At 44.7% G+C, this 16,999-nt stretch overlaps 1 protein-coding gene across 5 annotated transcripts; it reads left to right on the top strand.

Moving 5' to 3' along the window:
- Positions 1-1,111: 1,111 nt before the first annotated feature.
- mtmr1a (myotubularin related protein 1a) lies at positions 1,112-16,598 on the top strand. Of its 5 annotated transcripts, none has more exons than XM_079373405.1 (18): positions 1,112-1,266; positions 3,170-3,248; positions 5,372-5,440; positions 5,796-5,883; positions 5,965-6,059; positions 6,751-6,852; positions 11,703-11,801; positions 11,882-11,965; positions 12,850-12,999; positions 13,142-13,330; positions 13,715-13,900; positions 13,982-14,140; positions 14,220-14,267; positions 14,657-14,749; positions 14,829-14,942; positions 15,023-15,066; positions 15,138-15,270; positions 16,354-16,598. In XM_079373405.1, the coding sequence occupies exons 1-18, from the start codon at positions 1,160-1,162 to the stop codon at positions 16,522-16,524; spliced, it is 2,010 nt and encodes a 669-aa protein (XP_079229531.1). In that variant the 5' UTR covers positions 1,112-1,159; the 3' UTR covers positions 16,525-16,598. The 5 variants fall into 5 exon arrangements, with proteins under 5 accessions (XP_079229531.1, XP_079229534.1, XP_079229533.1 ...); XM_079373408.1 differs by lacking the exon at positions 16,354-16,598 and adding an exon at positions 15,704-15,742 and having other exon boundaries at positions 15,138-15,295; XM_079373407.1 differs by lacking the exon at positions 16,354-16,598 and adding an exon at positions 15,336-15,367 and having other exon boundaries at positions 15,138-15,295.
- The last annotated feature ends 401 nt before the right edge of the window (positions 16,599-16,999 follow it).

Here is a 16,999-nt window from a genome sequence, read left to right as displayed (position 1 = left end):
CCAGGAACTGCAGCCAGCCTCTAGTGGACACTCCATGAACTGCAGCCAGCCTCTAGTGGACACTCCATGAACTGCAGCCAGCCTCTAGTGGACACTCAGGGAACTGCAACTACCTGAAACACTCGAGATCAATCAGACCATCAATAAACAGATACTTTCATATTAGGACACAAGTTTAAAGTTTATATTTATCACATCTCCTCACAGAAAGACGAGCAGAAGAATCAGGAGCATCAGAGGACTCGATGTTGCATGCTCTCCTGCTTCCTCCCGTCTGCTCCTCCTCTCCTTCCTTCCTCCTTCTCTCCTCCTCTCCTTACTCCTCCTCCTCTCCTCTCCTCCTCTCCTTCCTTCCTCCTTCTCTCCTCCTCTCCTTACTCCTCCTCCTCTCCTTCCTCCTCCTCCTCTCCTTCCTCCTCCTCCTCTCCTTCCTCCTCTCCTCCTCCTCTCCTCCTCTCCTTCCTCCTCTCCTCCTCCTCTCCTCTCCTCCTCCTCTCCTCTCCTCCTCCTCTTCCCTCCTCCTCTCCTCCTCCTCCTCTTCCTCCTCCTCCTCTCCTCCTCTCCTTCCTCCTCTCCTCTCCTCCTCCTCTCCTCCTCCTCCTCCTCTTCCTCCTCCTCCTCTCCTTCCTCCTCTCCTCCTCCTCTCCTCTCCTCCTCCTCTCCTCTCCTCCTCCTCCTCTCCTCTCCTCCTCCTCTCCTCTCCTCCTCCTCCTCCTCCTCTCCTCTCCTCCTCCTCTCCTCTCCTCCTCCTCTCCTCCTCTCCTCTCCTCTCCTCCTCCTCCTCCTCTTCCTCCTCTCCTCCTCCTCCTCCTCTTCCTCCTCCTCCTCTCCTCTCCTCCTCCTCCTCCTCCTCTCCTCTCCTCCTCCTCTCCTCTCCTCCTCCTCTCCTCCTCTCCTCTCCTCTCCTCTCCTCCTCCTCCTCTCCTCTCCTCCTCCTCTCCTCTCCTCCTCCTCCTCCTCCTCCTCCTCCCCTCTCCTCCTCCTCCTCCTCCTCTCCTCCTGTCACTGTAAACAGGCGGAGTCTGTGAAGAGGAGAAGTCACAGATTCTGCTTCCTGTGACAGTTTCACAGACGGAACAAAGAGCAGCTCTGAGCTCCGTGCAGACCCCCTGCTCCCTCTCTGACTCACCCGGACACTGAGCTTCTCCTCCGGCTGAGGATGGACAAGCAGACCGGAGCTCCCGGAGGCTCGGACGGATCAGGGCCGAACAGAAAGCCGTGGGTCTCACCGACCTCCGGAGCAACAACCGGAGAAACCCCGGAAAGGTGAGCAAGGCAGTTTCTTACCTCGCGAACAGGAAGTGTCCCACACCTGCCTGAAAATGTTGACATTTACGGCGGCCTTGTTTTTCTGCAAAGTTTGACTTCCTATAAAATATAAACCACTTCGCTTTCTAACTCGGAAAGATGTTCTCTTTAATTCGGTTTTAATGTAAAAAATAAATCAGGACATGTTTAATCAATAATCCCACTTTAAAGACGGGTACCCGGCCTGTTCCCGCCGGAGACACGAGACAAGAAACGGTCACATTTTGACTGAGGTTTGGTGTTAGCATGAAGAGGCTAAACACGTTAGCTTTAGCTTTATTAAACAATATAAAGACTGTTATCTTTATAAATCTATAAACAATATAAAGACTGTTATCTTTATACATCTATAATAAACAATATAAAGACTGTTAGCTTTATAAATCTATAATAAACAATATAAAGACTGTTAGCTTTATAAATCTATAATAAACAATATAAAGACTGTTAGCTTTACAAATCTATAATAAACAATATAAAGACTGTTAGCTTTATAAATCTATAATAAACAATATAAAGACTGTTAGCTTTATAAATCTATAATAAACAATATAAAGACTGTTAGCTTTACAAATCTATAATAAACAATATAAAGACTGTTATCTTTATAAATCTATAAACAATATAAAGACTGTTATCTTTATACATCTATAAACAATATAAAGACTGTTATCTTTATAAATCTATAAACAATATAAAGACTGTTATCTTTATACATCTATAATAAACAATATAAAGACTGTTATCTTTATAAATCTATAAACAATATAAAGACTGTTATCTTTATAAATCTATAATAAACAATATAAAGACTGTTATCTTTATACATCTATAATAAACAATATAAAGACTGTTAGCTTTATAAATCTATAATAAACAATATAAAGACTGTTATCTTTATAAATCTATAATAAACAATATAAAGACTGTTATCTTTATAAATCTATAATAAACAATATAAAGACTGTTATCTTTATAAATCTATAAACAATATAAAGACTGTTATCTTTATAAATCTATAAACAATATAAAGACTTAGCTTTATAAATCTATAATAAACAATATAAAGACTGTTAGCTTTACAAATCTATAATAAACAATATAAAGACTGTTATCTTTATACATCTATAATAAACAATATAAAGACTGTTATCTTTATACATCTATAATAAACAATATAAAGACTGTTATCTTTATACATCTATAATAAACAATATAAAGACTGTTATCTTTATAAATCTATAAACAATATAAAGACTGTTACCTTTATAAATCTATAAACAATATAAAGACTGTTATCTTTATACATCTATAATAAACAATATAAAGACTGTTAGCTTTATAAATCTATAAACAATATAAAGACTGTTAGCTTTATAAATCTATAATAAACAATATAAAGACTGTTATCTTTATACATCTATAAACAATATAAAGACTGTTAGCTTTATAAATCTATAATAAACAATATAAAGACTGTTATCTTTATAAATCTATAAACAATATAAAGACTGTTAGCTTTATAAATCTATAAACAATATAAAGACTGTTAGCTTTATAAATCTATAAACAATATAAAGACTGTTAGCTTTATAAAGCTATAAACAATATAAAGACTGTTATCTTTATAAAGCTATAAACACAGAGCTGCGAGCTAGCATTAGCTCAGTCAAACAGTTATCTTGATGCTAATGCAGACCTGTGTGTAGATCTGATTATGCTAAAGCTAACCGCGCGAAACAGAAACTGTCATATGTAAAAACAATAATAAATAAAAACAATATTTTAAATGAATATTATAAATATGAATCATGATGATAATGTGTATGAGAATAAATCAGCTGTTTTTGTTTACATTTAGTCCTTCAGGTTCTCATGTGGAGTGGTGTAAACAGCTGATCGCTGCGACCATCTCCAATCAGATCGCACCTGAACACAAGGTAACACTCACACACACACCTGGACACAAGGTAACACACACGCACACACACACCTGAACACAAGGTAACACACACATACACACCTGAACACAAGGTAACACACACACACACACACACACCTGAACACAAGGTAACACACACGCACACACACACCTGAACACAAGGTAACACACACATACACACCTGAACACAAGGTAACACACACACACCGGAACACAAGGTAACATGCACACACACACCTGAACACAAGGTAACACACACAGACCTGAACACAAGGTAACACACACACACCTGAACACAAGGTAACACACACACGCACCTGAACACAAGGTAACACACACACGCACCTGAACACAAGGTAACACACACATACACACCTGAACACAAGGTAACACACACATACACAACTGAACACAAGGTAACACACGCACCTGAACACACACACCTGAACACAAGGCAACACACACTTACACACCTGAACACAAGGTAACACACACACAGACCTGAACACAAGGTAACACACACAGACCTGAACACAAGGTAACACACACACACCTGGACACAAGGTAACACACACACCTGAACACAAGGTAACACACACGCACCTGAACACAAGGTAACACACACACACACAGACCTGAACACAAGGTAACACACACACACCTGAACACAAGGTAACACACACACACCTGGACACAAGGTAACACACACACACACACACACACACCTGAACACAAGGTAACACACACACACACAGACCTGAACACAAGGTAACACACACACACGCACCTGAACACAAGGTAACACACACACAGACCTGAACACAAGGTAACACACACACAGACCTGAACACAAGGTAACACACACACACCTGAACACAAGGTAACACACACACACCTGGACACAAAGTAACACACACACACACACCTGAACACAAGGTAACACACACACACACAGACCTGAACACAAGGTAACACACACACACACAGACCTGAACACAAGGTAACACACACACAGACCTGAACACAAGGTAACACACACACAGACCTGAACACAAGGTAACACACACACACACAGACCTGAACACAAGGTAACACACACACGCACCTGGACACAAGGTAACACACACGCACCTGAACACAATGTAACACACACACACACAGACCTGAACACAAGGTAACACACACACAGACCTGAACACAAGGTAACACACACACACACACACAGACCTGAACACAAGGTAACACACACACACCTGAACACAAGGTAACACACACACGCACCTGGACACAAGGTAACACACACGCACCTGAACACAATGTAACACACACACACACACAGACCTGAACACAAGGTAACACACACACACACCTGAACACAAGGTAACACACACACACCTGGACATAAGGTAACACACACACACCTGGACATAAGGTAACACACACACACACCTGGACATAAGGTGTGTTTGTTTGTTTGTTTGTTTGTTTGTTTGTTGGATAGATAGATAGATGGATGGATATAATTACAGATTAAACCTGTGCAGTTAGCATTAGCATCAGACTTAAACTTATATAGCATAATGTACATAACCTGTGAGGAGAGAAAAACATGTGCTGATTAAAAGAGACGTGTAAACAGTTAAAGAGCCTTAGAAACAAAGTGCTGACCTTCTAGAAACTAGTTACATGTGCATGTACAGAGGTGTTTGAGGTAGTGCCAGAGGTGTGAGTACAGTCATTAAACAGTCAATGCAGAGATGCAGACTGGACCATTAAAGTGCTCAGCAACATAAAGGAGCAGTGATTAGCATTAAGTGTCCAAAACAATAAGGTGAAACCAGGAGTGATCAGGGTGATTATCATTAAAGTGACCTGTGCTCAGTAAGGTGACTATCAATATGCATTAAAGTGTCCAACTGGAGGCTGACTCTGAGGTCAGCAGTGAGGTATGAGTCCAGGATTCACTTCCTCCCTCTCTCTCTCTCTCTCTCTCTCTCTCTCTCTCTCTCTCTCTCTCTCTCTCTCCCTCCCTCTCTCTCTCTCTCTCTCTCTCTCTCTCTCTCTGTCTCTCTCTCTCCCTCTCTCTTTTTGTCTCTCGCCCTCCATGCTGGCTCTCTGCAGCAGGACTATCTGGATGAGGGGCTGTGTTACCATGGAGACAGTGACTCTGAGCATCCTGCCAATGCTTCGGCAAGTCTCTCTCTGTCTGCATTCACTCCTCTTCCTCCTCCTCCTCCTTCTCATCTCCTGCTGCTCCTCATCTTCCTCCTCCTCCTCCTCCTTCGGTCTGCATGTCTTCTCATCTTCCTCCTCCTCATCTTCCTCTTCCTCCTCCTCCTTCAGTGTGTTCTCCTAATCAGTGACAGAAAATAACAAAACATATCATTTCATATCATCAGTTTTTGACTAAAGGAAATATCATCCTCATCAGCATCACCATGAGTTCACTTCTGTCTGGTGTATTAGCAGGTGCATGCTGGGAGTTGTAGTCTCTCTGATGTGTGTGTGTGTGTGTGTGTGTGTGTGTGTGTGTGTGTGTGTGTAGAACCTCCCGGCTCTGAGGTACGGAGCTCAGGGGAAAATGTTCCAGAACCAGATTCCTCTGCTGCCCGGAGAGAGCATCCAGACCACAGGTGAGTCAGTGTCACCTGTGTGACCTCTGTGTGACCTCTGTGTGACCTCTATGATGATGAGGATGTCCTCTGTGTTTGCAGTGAAGGATGTGATGTACATCTGTCCGTTCAGCGGGCTGCTAAACGGTACTCTGACCATCACAGACTACAAACTCTACTTCAGCAGCACAGACCGGGTAAGATCTCAGGACGGTTTTTAAAAGACCAATGAAAGTTTAAACGGGTCGGCTGAGAAACCTGGAACAGAACCAAACTCATGTAGAACAGACAGAAACCTGGATCAGAACCAGACTCATGTAGAACAGACAGAAACCTGAAACAGAACCAGACTCATGTAGAACAGACAGAAACCTGGATCAGAACCAGACTCATGTAGAACAGACAGAAACCTGGATCAGAACCAGACTCATGCAGAACAGGCAGAAACCTGGATCAGAACCAGACTCATGCAGAACAGGCAGAAACCTGGAACAGAACCAGACTCATGAGGAAATGGTAGAAACCTGGATCAGAACCAGACTCATGTAGAACAGGCAGAAACCTGGAACAGAACCAGACTCATGAGGAAAAGGTAGAAACCTGGATCAGAACCAGACTCATGAGGAACAGGCAGAAACCTGGATCAGAACCAGACTCATGCAGAACAGGCAGAAACCTGGATCAGAACCAGACTCATGCAGAACAGGCAGAAACCTGGATCAGAACCAGACTCATGCAGAACAGGCAGAAACCTGGGTTTATTCGTTGATTTAATTTGGATCAATTTGTAATCTAATGTAAGATTTCTGAACACACAACACTTTGAACTCCCGGCCTCAGGACCGCTTTGTGAACTGTCTCTGTATTAAAGTCAGTCTGTGTGTTTAGAATTTTGTTCTGGACGTGAATCTTGGCGTGATCAGCAGACACGAAACCTTCAGCGTCCCAAACCAGGGTGAGAACACCAAAGGACTGGAGCTGGTCTGCAAGGTGACTCTCAAATACTCACACACACTTCATCCATTCCGCTATCCTATCAGGGTTGTAGGAGGCCCAAGCCGGTCCCAGATGTCATTGGGCAAGAGGCAGGGTTACAGCCGGTACTAGTCCTCAGCCAATCACAGGGCTGATATATAAGCCCAGTTTTGACCAAACGTCGCTAGAACTAAAAGTTCAGGGACTTCTCTTCAGGAAATAAAGGTTCAGGGACTTCTCTTTAAGGGACAAAAAGGTTCAGGGACTTCTCTTTAAGGGACAAAAAGGTTCAGGGACTTCTCTTTAAGGGACAAAAAGGTTCAGGGACTTCTCTTTGAGGGACAAAAAGGTTCAGGGACTTCTCTTTGAGGGACTAAAAGGTTCAGGGACTTCTCTTTAAGGGACAAAAAGGTTCAGGGACTTCTCTTCAGGAACTAAAGGTTCAGGGACTTCTCTTTGAGGGACTAAAAGGTTCAAGGACTTCTCTTTGAGGGACTTCTCTTCAAAGTACTAAAAGGTTCAGGGACTTCTTTTCATAGAACAAAAAGGTTCAGGGACTTCTCTTTGAGGGACTAAAAGGTTCAGGGACTTCTCTTCAAAGAACTAAAGGTTCAGGGACTTCTCTTCAGGAACTAAAGGTTCAGGGACTTCTCTTCAAAGAACTAAAGGTTCAGGGACTTCTCTTCAAAGAACTAAAGGTTCAGGGACTTCTCTTCAGGAACAAAAGGTTCAGGGACTTCAAAGAACTATAGGTTCAGAGACTTCTCTGTGAAGGACTTCTCTTTAGGAACTAAAGGTTCAGGGACTTCTCTTCAAAGAACTAAAGGTTCAGGGGCTTCTCTTTAGGAACTAAAGGTTCAGGGGCTTCTCTTCAGGAACTAAAGGTTCAGGGACTTCTCTTTAGGAACTAAAGGTTCAGGGACTTCTCTTCAAAGAACTAAAGGTTCAGGGACTTCTCTTCATAGAACTAAAGGTTCAGGGACTTCTCTTCAAAGAACTAAAGGTTCAGGGGCTTCTCTTTAGGAACTAAAGGTTCAGGGACTTCTCTTTAGGAACTAAAGGTTCAGGGACTTCTCTTCAAAGAACTAAAGGTTCAGGGACTTCTCTTCATAGAACTAAAGGTTCAGGGGCTTCTCTTTAGGAACTAAAGGTTCAGGGGCTTCTCTTTAGGAACTAAAGGTTCAGGGACTTCTCTTCAAAGAACTAAAGGTTCAGGGGCTTCTCTTTAGGAACTAAAGGTTCAGGGGCTTCTCTTTAGGAACTAAAGGTTCAGGGACTTCTCTTCAGGAACTAAAGGTTCAGGGGCTTCTCTTTAGGAACTAAAGGTTCAGGGACTTCTCTTCATAGAACTAAAGGTTCAGGGACTTCTCTTCAGGAACTAAATGTTCAGGGACTTCTCGTCATAGAACTAAAGGTTCAGGGACTTCTCGTTATAGAACTAAAGGTTCAGAGACTTCTCTTCAAAGAACTAAAGGTTCAGAGGCTTCTCTTCAAAGAACTAAAGGTTCAGGGGCTTCTCTTTAGGAACTAAAGGTTCAGGGACTTCTCTTCAAAGAACTAAAGGTTCAGGGGCTTCTCTTTAGGAACTAAAGGTTCAGGGGCTTCTCTTTAGGAACTAAAGGTTCAGGGGCTTCTCTTTAGGAACTAAAGGTTCAGGGACTTCTCTTCAAAGAACTAAAGGTTCAGGGGCTTCTCTTTAGGAACTAAAGGTTCAGGGGCTTCTCTTTAGGAACTAAAGGTTCAGGGACTTCTCTTCAGGAACTAAAGGTTCAGGGGCTTCTCTTTAGGAACTAAAGGTTCAGGGACTTCTCTTCATAGAACTAAAGGTTCAGGGACTTCTCTTCAGGAACTAAAGGTTCAGGGACTTCTCTTCAAAGAACTAAATGTTCAGGGACTTCTCGTCATAGAACTAAAGGTTCAGGGACTTCTCGTCATAGAACTAAAGGTTCAGAGACTTCTCTTCAAAGAACTAAAGGTTCAGGGGCTTCTCTTCAAAGAACTAAAGGTTCAGGGGCTTCTCTTTAGGAACTAAAGGTTCAGGGACTTCTCTTCAAAGAACTAAAGGTTCAGGGGCTTCTCTTTAGGAACTAAAGGTTCAGGGGCTTCTCTTTAGGAACTAAAGGTTCAGGGGCTTCTCTTTAGGAACTAAAGGTTCAGGGACTTCTCTTCAAAGAACTAAAGGTTCAGGGACTTCTCTTTAGGAACTAAAGGTTCAGGGGCTTCTCTTTAGGAACTAAAGGTTCAGGGACTTCTCTTCAAAGAACTAAAGGTTCAGGGACTTCTCTTCAGGAACTAAAGGTTCAGGGACTCCTCTTCAAAGAACTAAAGGTTCAGGGACTTCTCTTTAGGAACTAAAGGTTCAGGGGCTTCTCTTTAGGAACTAAAGGTTCAGGGGCTTCTCTTTAGGAACTAAAGGTTCAGGGGCTTCTCTTTAGGAACTAAAGGTTCAGGGACTTCTCTTCAAAGAACTAAAGGTTCAGGGGCTTCTCTTTAGGAACTAAAGGTTCAGGGGCTTCTCTTTAGGAACTAAAGGTTCAGGGACTTCTCTTCAGGAACTAAAGGTTCAGGGGCTTCTCTTGAGGAACTAAAGGTTCAGGGACTTCTCTTCATAGAACTAAAGGTTCAGGGACTTCTCTTCAGGAACTAAAGGTTCAGGGACTTCTCTTCAAAGAACTAAATGTTCAGGGACTTCTCGTCATAGAACTAAAGGTTCAGGGACTTCTCGTCATAGAACTAAAGGTTCAGAGACTTCTCTTCAAAGACCTAAAGGTTCAGGGGCTTCTCTTCAAAGAACTAAAGGTTCAGGGGCTTCTCTTTAGGAACTAAAGGTTCAGGGACTTCTCTTCAAAGAACTAAAGGTTCAGGGGCTTCTCTTTAGGAACTAAAGGTTCAGGGGCTTCTCTTTAGGAACTAAAGGTTCAGGGACTTCTCTTTAGGAACTAAAGGTTCAGGGGCTTCTCTTTAGGAACTAAAGGTTCAGGGACTTCTCTTCAAAGAACTAAAGGTTCAGGGACTTCTCTTTAGGAACTAAAGGTTCAGGGGCTTCTCTTTAGGAACTAAAGGTTCAGGGACTTCTCTTCAAAGAACTAAAGGTTCAGGGACTTCTCTTCATAGAACTAAAGGTTCAGGGACTTCTCTTCAGGAACTAAAGGTTCAGGGACTTCTCTTCAAAGAACTAAATGTTCAGGGACTTCTCTTTAGGAACTAAAGGTTCAGGGACTCCTCTTCAAAGAACTAAAGGTTCAGGGACTTCTCTTCATAGAACTAAAGGTTCAGGGACTTCTCTTCATAGAACTAAAGGTTCAGGGACTTCTCTTCAGGAACTAAAGGTTCAGGGACTTCTCTTCAGGAACTAAAGGTTCAGGGACTTCTCTTCAAAGAACTAAATGTTCAGGGACTCCTCTTCAGGAACTAAAGGTTCAGGGACTTCTCGTCATAGAACTAAAGGTTCAGGGACTTCTCGTCATAGAACTAAAGGTTCAGGGACTTCTCGTCATAGAACTAAAGGTTCAGAGACTTCTCTTCAAAGAACTAAAGGTTCAGGGACTTCTCGTCATAGAACTAAAGGTTCAGGGACTTCTCTTCATAGAACTAAAGGTTCAGGGACTTCTCGTCATAGAACTAAAGGTTCAGAGACTTCTCTTCAAAGAACTAAAGGTTCAGGGACTTCTCTTCAGGAACTAAAGGTTCAGGGACTTCTCGTCATAGAACTAAAGGTTCAGGGACTTCTCTTCAGGAACTAAAGGTTCAGGGACTTCTCTTCATAGAACTAAAGGTTCAGGGACTTCTCTTCATAGAACTAAAGGTTCAGGGGCTTCTCTTCAAAGAACTAAAGGTTCAGGGGCTTCTCTTTAGGAACTAAAGGTTCAGGGGCTTCTCTTTAGGAACTAAAGGTTCAGGGGCTTCTCTTTAGGAACTAAAGGTTCAGGGACTTCTCTTCAAAGAACTAAAGGTTCAGGGACTTCTCTTTAGGAACTAAAGGTTCAGGGGCTTCTCTTTAGGAACTAAAGGTTCAGGGACTTCTCTTCATAGAACTAATGGTTCTATTGTGTGTAGGCTCATTTTGAAATGGTATTTTTGAAAACAATTGTCAGTCATCAAAAGTTTGAATATTTTGTATTTCAGTATGTCTTTTAATGGAGAGATAGAGTAGCCCCTCATGATAATACAAACAATACAAAGTCAAACCAAATTATTGTACCTCCATGAATGAATGAATGACTTAAAAGAAAACTAAACAAGTTGAAGAGATTAAAAAAACTATAGATGTAACACTTAAACAATGATTGAAATAAAGGTACTGCCTGTCACCTGCTGTGCCTGACCAATCAGAGGCCTTCAGCTCTGCAGGGGCCCCATGCCCAGTTGTCAAAGGTCCCTGGACCTTTAGAAAGTACATAACAAAGAGCCGGGTCTTTTTTAGACCCCAGAACAACATGTGTACCCTGGTAGATTTGGTGGAAACATGTAGTTCTTCAAAAAAGGCCATAGTTCTGATGGACACTTCCTCCAGTGGAAACGGCTATAGAGACAGACAAGCCACATTCACACCTTTAGAGTCAGCAGGTAACCTAACCAGCATGTGTTTGGACTGTGGGAGGAAGCCGGAGTACCCGGAGAGAACCCACGCCATGCACGGGGAGAGCATGCAAACATCCGTGCACCTGCGTACAATCCTGTGAATAAATGTCCTCATGACATCTTTCGTCTGTGATTTATTCACCAACAAAAGAGATGGTATTTCTGGAAGACTGAATCAGAGAACATCTGAGAACATTAAAGGATCATCTGAGTGATGAATGAGACATTCTCAGAGATCTCTGTAACCCTAATTCAGTTTGTCTGTGGTGTTTTGAATGCTTCAGGACATGAGGAGTCCGCGGTTCGCCTATAAGACAGAGGAGCACCATCCAGATGTGGTGGAGTTGATCGCCAAACACGCTTTCCCTCTCTCTCATAACCTGGTCAGTTTGTCTCTCCACATATGTTAAACACAATCATGACATGCACACTAAAATGTAACCTTTGTGTCCTCGTCTGTCAGCCTCTGTTCGCATTCCTCTACAAAGAACTGTTTCCTGTGGACGGCTGGAAGGTTTACGACCCCACAGCAGAGTACAGACGACAGGTAAACACACTCCTGATGATGTCATCTTCACAAACTGACACCTGATGATGTCATCTTTACAAACACACTCCTGATGATGTCATCTTCACAAACTGACACCTGATGATGTCATCTTCACAAACACACTTCTGATGATGTCATCTTCACAAACTGCCACCTGATGATGTCATCTTCACAAACTGACACCTGATGATGTCATCTTCACAAACTGCCACCTGATGATGTCATCTTCACAAACTGCCACCTGATGATGTCATCTTTACAAACACACTTCTGATGATGTCATCTTCACAAACTGCCACCTGATGATGTCATCTTCACAAACTGCCACCTGATGATGTCATCTTCACAAACTGCCACCTGATGATGTCATCTTTACAAACACACTTCTGATGATGTCATCTTCACAAACTGCCACCTGATGATGTCATCTTCACAAACTGCCACCTGATGATGTCATCTTCACAAACTGCCACCTGATGATGTCATCTTTACAAACACACTTCTGATGATGTCATCTTCACAAACTGACACCTGATGATGTCATCTTCACAAACTGCCACCTGATGATGTCATCTTCACAAACTGCCACCTGATGATGTCATCTTCACAAACTGCCACCTGATGATGTCATCTTCACAAACTGACACCTGATGATGTCATCTTTACAAACACACTCCTGATGATGTCACTTTACGTTTAAACTTTTGATTTAATTTTTCCGATCTAAAGTAAATCTGAGTAATGAGCTGGCAAAGTTAAATATATTAAATGACTAAATATAAGAGGTCATCGTGTAAACAAAGCTGAGCCTCTTTGCTTCAGTATAAAGACGTAAACATGACGCAGGGCTCGACCCCCCCGCTTTAACGTGTCTGTTTCAGGGTCTCCCCAATGAGAGCTGGACCATCAGTAAAGTGAACAGCAGCTACGAGCTGTGTGACACCTACCCCTCCACCCTCGTCATCCCCACCAACATCAGCGACGACGACATCAGACGAGTAGCCACGTTCAGAGTCAAGCACAGGATACCGGTTAGTCCCCCCCCCTCCCCACCAGGCCAGCCCCCCAGGGGAAACACTTAGAAATGAACAATGTTCTGGGTTAGTGTAACGGATGCTAACGGACTATTTCCAGCGGCGAATGAATCCTCATTGGGCTGTGCTCCTCCCGCAGGTCTTGTCGTGGATCCATCCGGAGTCTCAGGCCACCATTGTGCGTTGCAGCCAGCCGTTAGTCGGCCCGTCAGACCGCCGCTGCAAAGAGGACGAACGCTTCCTGCAGATCATCATGGACGCCAACGCTCAGTCGCACAAACTCAGCATCTTTGACGCCCGGCAGGGCAGCGTGGCGCTCACCAACAAGGTCACTGTGCCTCTTTTTTTTTCTGTATCAGCGACTTGAACGCACTTGAAGCAAACTTACGAGATGTTAAACTTTAACTTTAAAAACATTGTAAATAAAAACAGAGCGTTCAGTCTCCTCGCAGCTCCAAGGTCATATCACAGCTTCAAGGTCATATCACAGCTTCAAGGTCATATCACAGCTTCAAGGTCATATCACAGCTTCAAGGTCATGTCACAGCTTCAAGGTCATGTCACAGCTCATCGTTGTTTGTGTTTCTAACGTGCAGTGTGACAGGTGACTCTGACTGCGGGAGTTCACGACCTGCTTCATCCTGTTTAAATTGATCTGAAATATACTCTCACGCCTTGCCCTGTAACTCCTCCCCCTCCCCCCCCCGGGCAGGCGAAAGACGGCGGCTTCGAGAGCGAGACTTTCTACACGAACGTGGAGCTGAACTTCCTAGAGATCCCCAACATCCACGTGATCCGAGAGTCTCTGAGGAAGGTGAAGGACTTGGTTTACCCGACCATCGACGAAGCTCACTGGCACTCCAACATCGACCAGACGCACTGGCTCGAGTACATCCGGGTAAAAAATACGACTTCCTGTTCCTTGACCACCAAAGATGACACTTATACAACTGATGAGCCGTGTCCCTGTGCGCCGTAGCTGCTGTTAGCCGGAGCGGCGAAGGTGGCAGATAAGCTGGAGTCGGGGAAGACGTCGGTGGTGGTTCACTGCAGCGACGGCTGGGACCGCACGGCTCAGCTCACCTCTCTGAGCATGCTCATGTTGGACAGTTATTACCGCACGCTGCCAGGGTTTCAGGTGAGGTAGAGTCCCTACAGGTAGACGGATGTACTGCACTCTTCTTCTATGGTATCTAACAAAGTGTTTGTGTCTGCAGGTGCTGCTGGAGAAGGAGTGGATCAGCTTTGGACACAAGTTCTCTGCAGTAAGACAAACGTCTTGATAAACCATCATGTCGTTGTAACTGATGTGTAAACACGATGTTATTGACTCGTACTGATAAACGTCTGTAACGCTGCATCACCTGAGCGTGCAGGAGACGGGCGCCGTACTCGAGCGTCAGAGAGCCGGTCTGCCTCTCCTTACAGGATGAGTCAGTGTGAAGGTGTTACCTGCCTCACCTGAACGGGTGCCACTCTCCTCTTTGTTGGGCGGGTGCGTTTGAATGACTCACCGCCAGACGCCATTGGTGGTCTGACCAGTCTGGCTCAGCTGATCCTGTCTCTCCTCTGTAACGCCTCTGAGGACGGGGGGGGGGGGGGCGCCTCGTCCACGTTCAGGTTAAAGCGTCTCAGCTTGTGTTGTGTGTTTCAGCGTGTGGGTCATGGAGATGAGAACCACGCTAACTCTGAGCGCTCGCCACTCTTCGTCCAGTTCATCGACTGTGTGTGGCAGATGACCCGACAGGTGTGTTCACCTCCTGTTTTCTTTTTGTCCAACATTTATGATCAGTCGCTCATGTTCCCCCCATTTCCTGTGACTACAGTTCCCAGCAGCCTTTGAGTTTAACGAGCTGTTCCTGATCACCGTGCTGGATCACCTGTACAGCTGTCTGTTTGGTACATTCCTCTATAACAGCGAGCAGGAGAGGGCGGCCAAGGTACCAACCATTGTGATGATGGGGGGGGGGGGTTTGCAGGTTGTAGGTTTAACTCTCTGACTCATCCCTCTTCTGTGCAGGAGGTCCAGACCCTCACAGTGTCCCTGTGGTCCTACATTAACAGGTAACTCATATTTAAATGTAAAGCTGCTGATATGACAGATAGGAGGAGTAATAACTGTAAACCCCCCACAGTCAACCAGAGGACTTCACTAACCCCTTCTACATGGACTACCAAAACCACGTCCTGTATCCCATGGTGTCCCCCAGACATCTGGAGCTGTGGAGCAGCTACTACGCACGCTGGAACCCCCGCATGAGACCACAGGTAGAACCCCCACATGAGACCACCGGTAGAACCCCCACAGGTAGAACCATCTCATGAGACCACAGGTAGAATCCCCTCATGAGACCACAGGTAGAACCCCCACATGAGACCACAGGTAGAACCCCCACAGGTAGAACCATCTCATGAGACCACAGGTAGAATCCCCTCATGAGACCACAGGTAGAACCCCCACATGAGACCACAGGTAGAACCCCCACAGGTAGAACCATCTCATGAGACCACAGGTAGAATCCCCTCATGAGACCACAGGTAGAACCCCCACATGAGACCACAGGTAGAACCATCTCATGAGACCACAGGTAGAATCCCCTCATGAGACCACAGGTAGAACCGTCTCATGAGACCACAGGTAGAACCCCCATGAGACCACAGGTAGAACCCCCACATGAGACCACAGGTAGAACCCCCACAGGTAGAACCGTCTCATGAGACCACAGGTAGAACCCCCACAGGTAGAACCGTCTCATGAGACCACAGGTAGAATCCCCTCATGAGACCACAGGTAGAACCGTCTCATGAGACCACAGGTAGAACCCCCATGAGACCACAGGTAGAACCCCCACATGAGACCACAGGTAGAACCCCCACAGGTAGAACCGTCTCATGAGACCACAGGTAGAACCCCCACAGGTAGAACCGTCTCATGAGACCACAGGTAGAACCCCCACAGGTAGAACCGTCTCATGAGACCACAGGTAGAAGGGTTAAGGCTGGTTCACAAGGCAGGATTTTAAAATTGTCGGACGATTTCCCAAACCTTAGAGAGCACATGATGAGAGATCGGGCCAAAACAATCCAACATGTTGAATATCCCTGATTTGAGATCGGAGTGGTCCCGACATTCTTCCGACCAGATGAAAGCGGTCTGAACACACAGCAGGATTATTTTGTAAGATTATTTTATGATCGGGGCGTCTTTAAGATTATCGGAAGGGGAGAATCGGGGCCAAAATCGGCGTAATTATGCTGCCGTGTGAACCAGGCGTTAGCTCTTAAAATGTTTCCCGCCTTAATTTACAGATTATTCAGGGTTTTTTTAAGGGTTCAGTTTGTGTGTTTTAGGTCCCAGTGCATCAAAGCCTGAAGGAGCTTCTTACCCTCCGGGCGGAGCTGCAGAGGAGGGTGGAGGAGCTGCAGAGAGAGGCCTCCTCTTCACACTCCCTGTCCTCCTCCTCCTCACACTCTCCCTCCCCCACACACACCACAGGGACACCTGTACACACCGCTGTCTGACACACACACACACACACACACACACACACACACACACAGACACACCCACACACACACACACACACACACACACACACACACACACACACACACACACACCCACACACACACACACACACACACACACACACACACCCACACAAAGCTTAATTGAAGTTAAACATGAAGCACCACACATGCATTCTTGCTCTCGTCCAGTAGGGGGTGACAAAGAGAATTTCAGATGCAGAGCTGATAAACTGACAGGATATGACCATATTTTAGAAAGTGGGAGGAGCTGGTTAAGGGCCGAGGGTCATTTGCCCTCAATGGATACTTCCAAAATGCTAAATGTTTAGCCACGCCCACTTGTATCTTGATATTTAAACAGTTAATAACAGTGTTTTCCACCAGAGGGCGCACTCTCTGGTTTTTCTGCCCTGCACTCCCCTGTGATTATTATTTATAATGGACAGCTTACCTGTGCCTCCACTCA

This window comes from Symphodus melops, assembly GCF_947650265.1.
Source record: "Symphodus melops genome assembly, contig: SUPER_20_unloc_5, whole genome shotgun sequence".
Taxonomy (NCBI): Eukaryota; Metazoa; Chordata; class Actinopteri; order Labriformes; family Labridae; genus Symphodus; species Symphodus melops.
Note: the sequence above shows the minus strand (reverse complement) of the source record. Positions and strands in the feature narration are given on the sequence as shown.

Excerpts from the sequence above, each read along its gene's own strand:
- mtmr1a (XM_079373405.1), top strand. The coding sequence starts at position 1,160 with ATGGACAAGCAGACCGGAGCTCCCGGAGGCTCGGACGGATCAGGGCCG. Across the intron at positions 6,853-11,702 it reads GACTGGAGCTGGTCTGCAAG|GACATGAGGAGTCCGCGGTT; the intron begins GTGACTCTCAAA and ends TGAATGCTTCAG. Across the intron at positions 13,000-13,141 it reads GAGTCAAGCACAGGATACCG|GTCTTGTCGTGGATCCATCC; the intron begins GTTAGTCCCCCC and ends CTCCTCCCGCAG.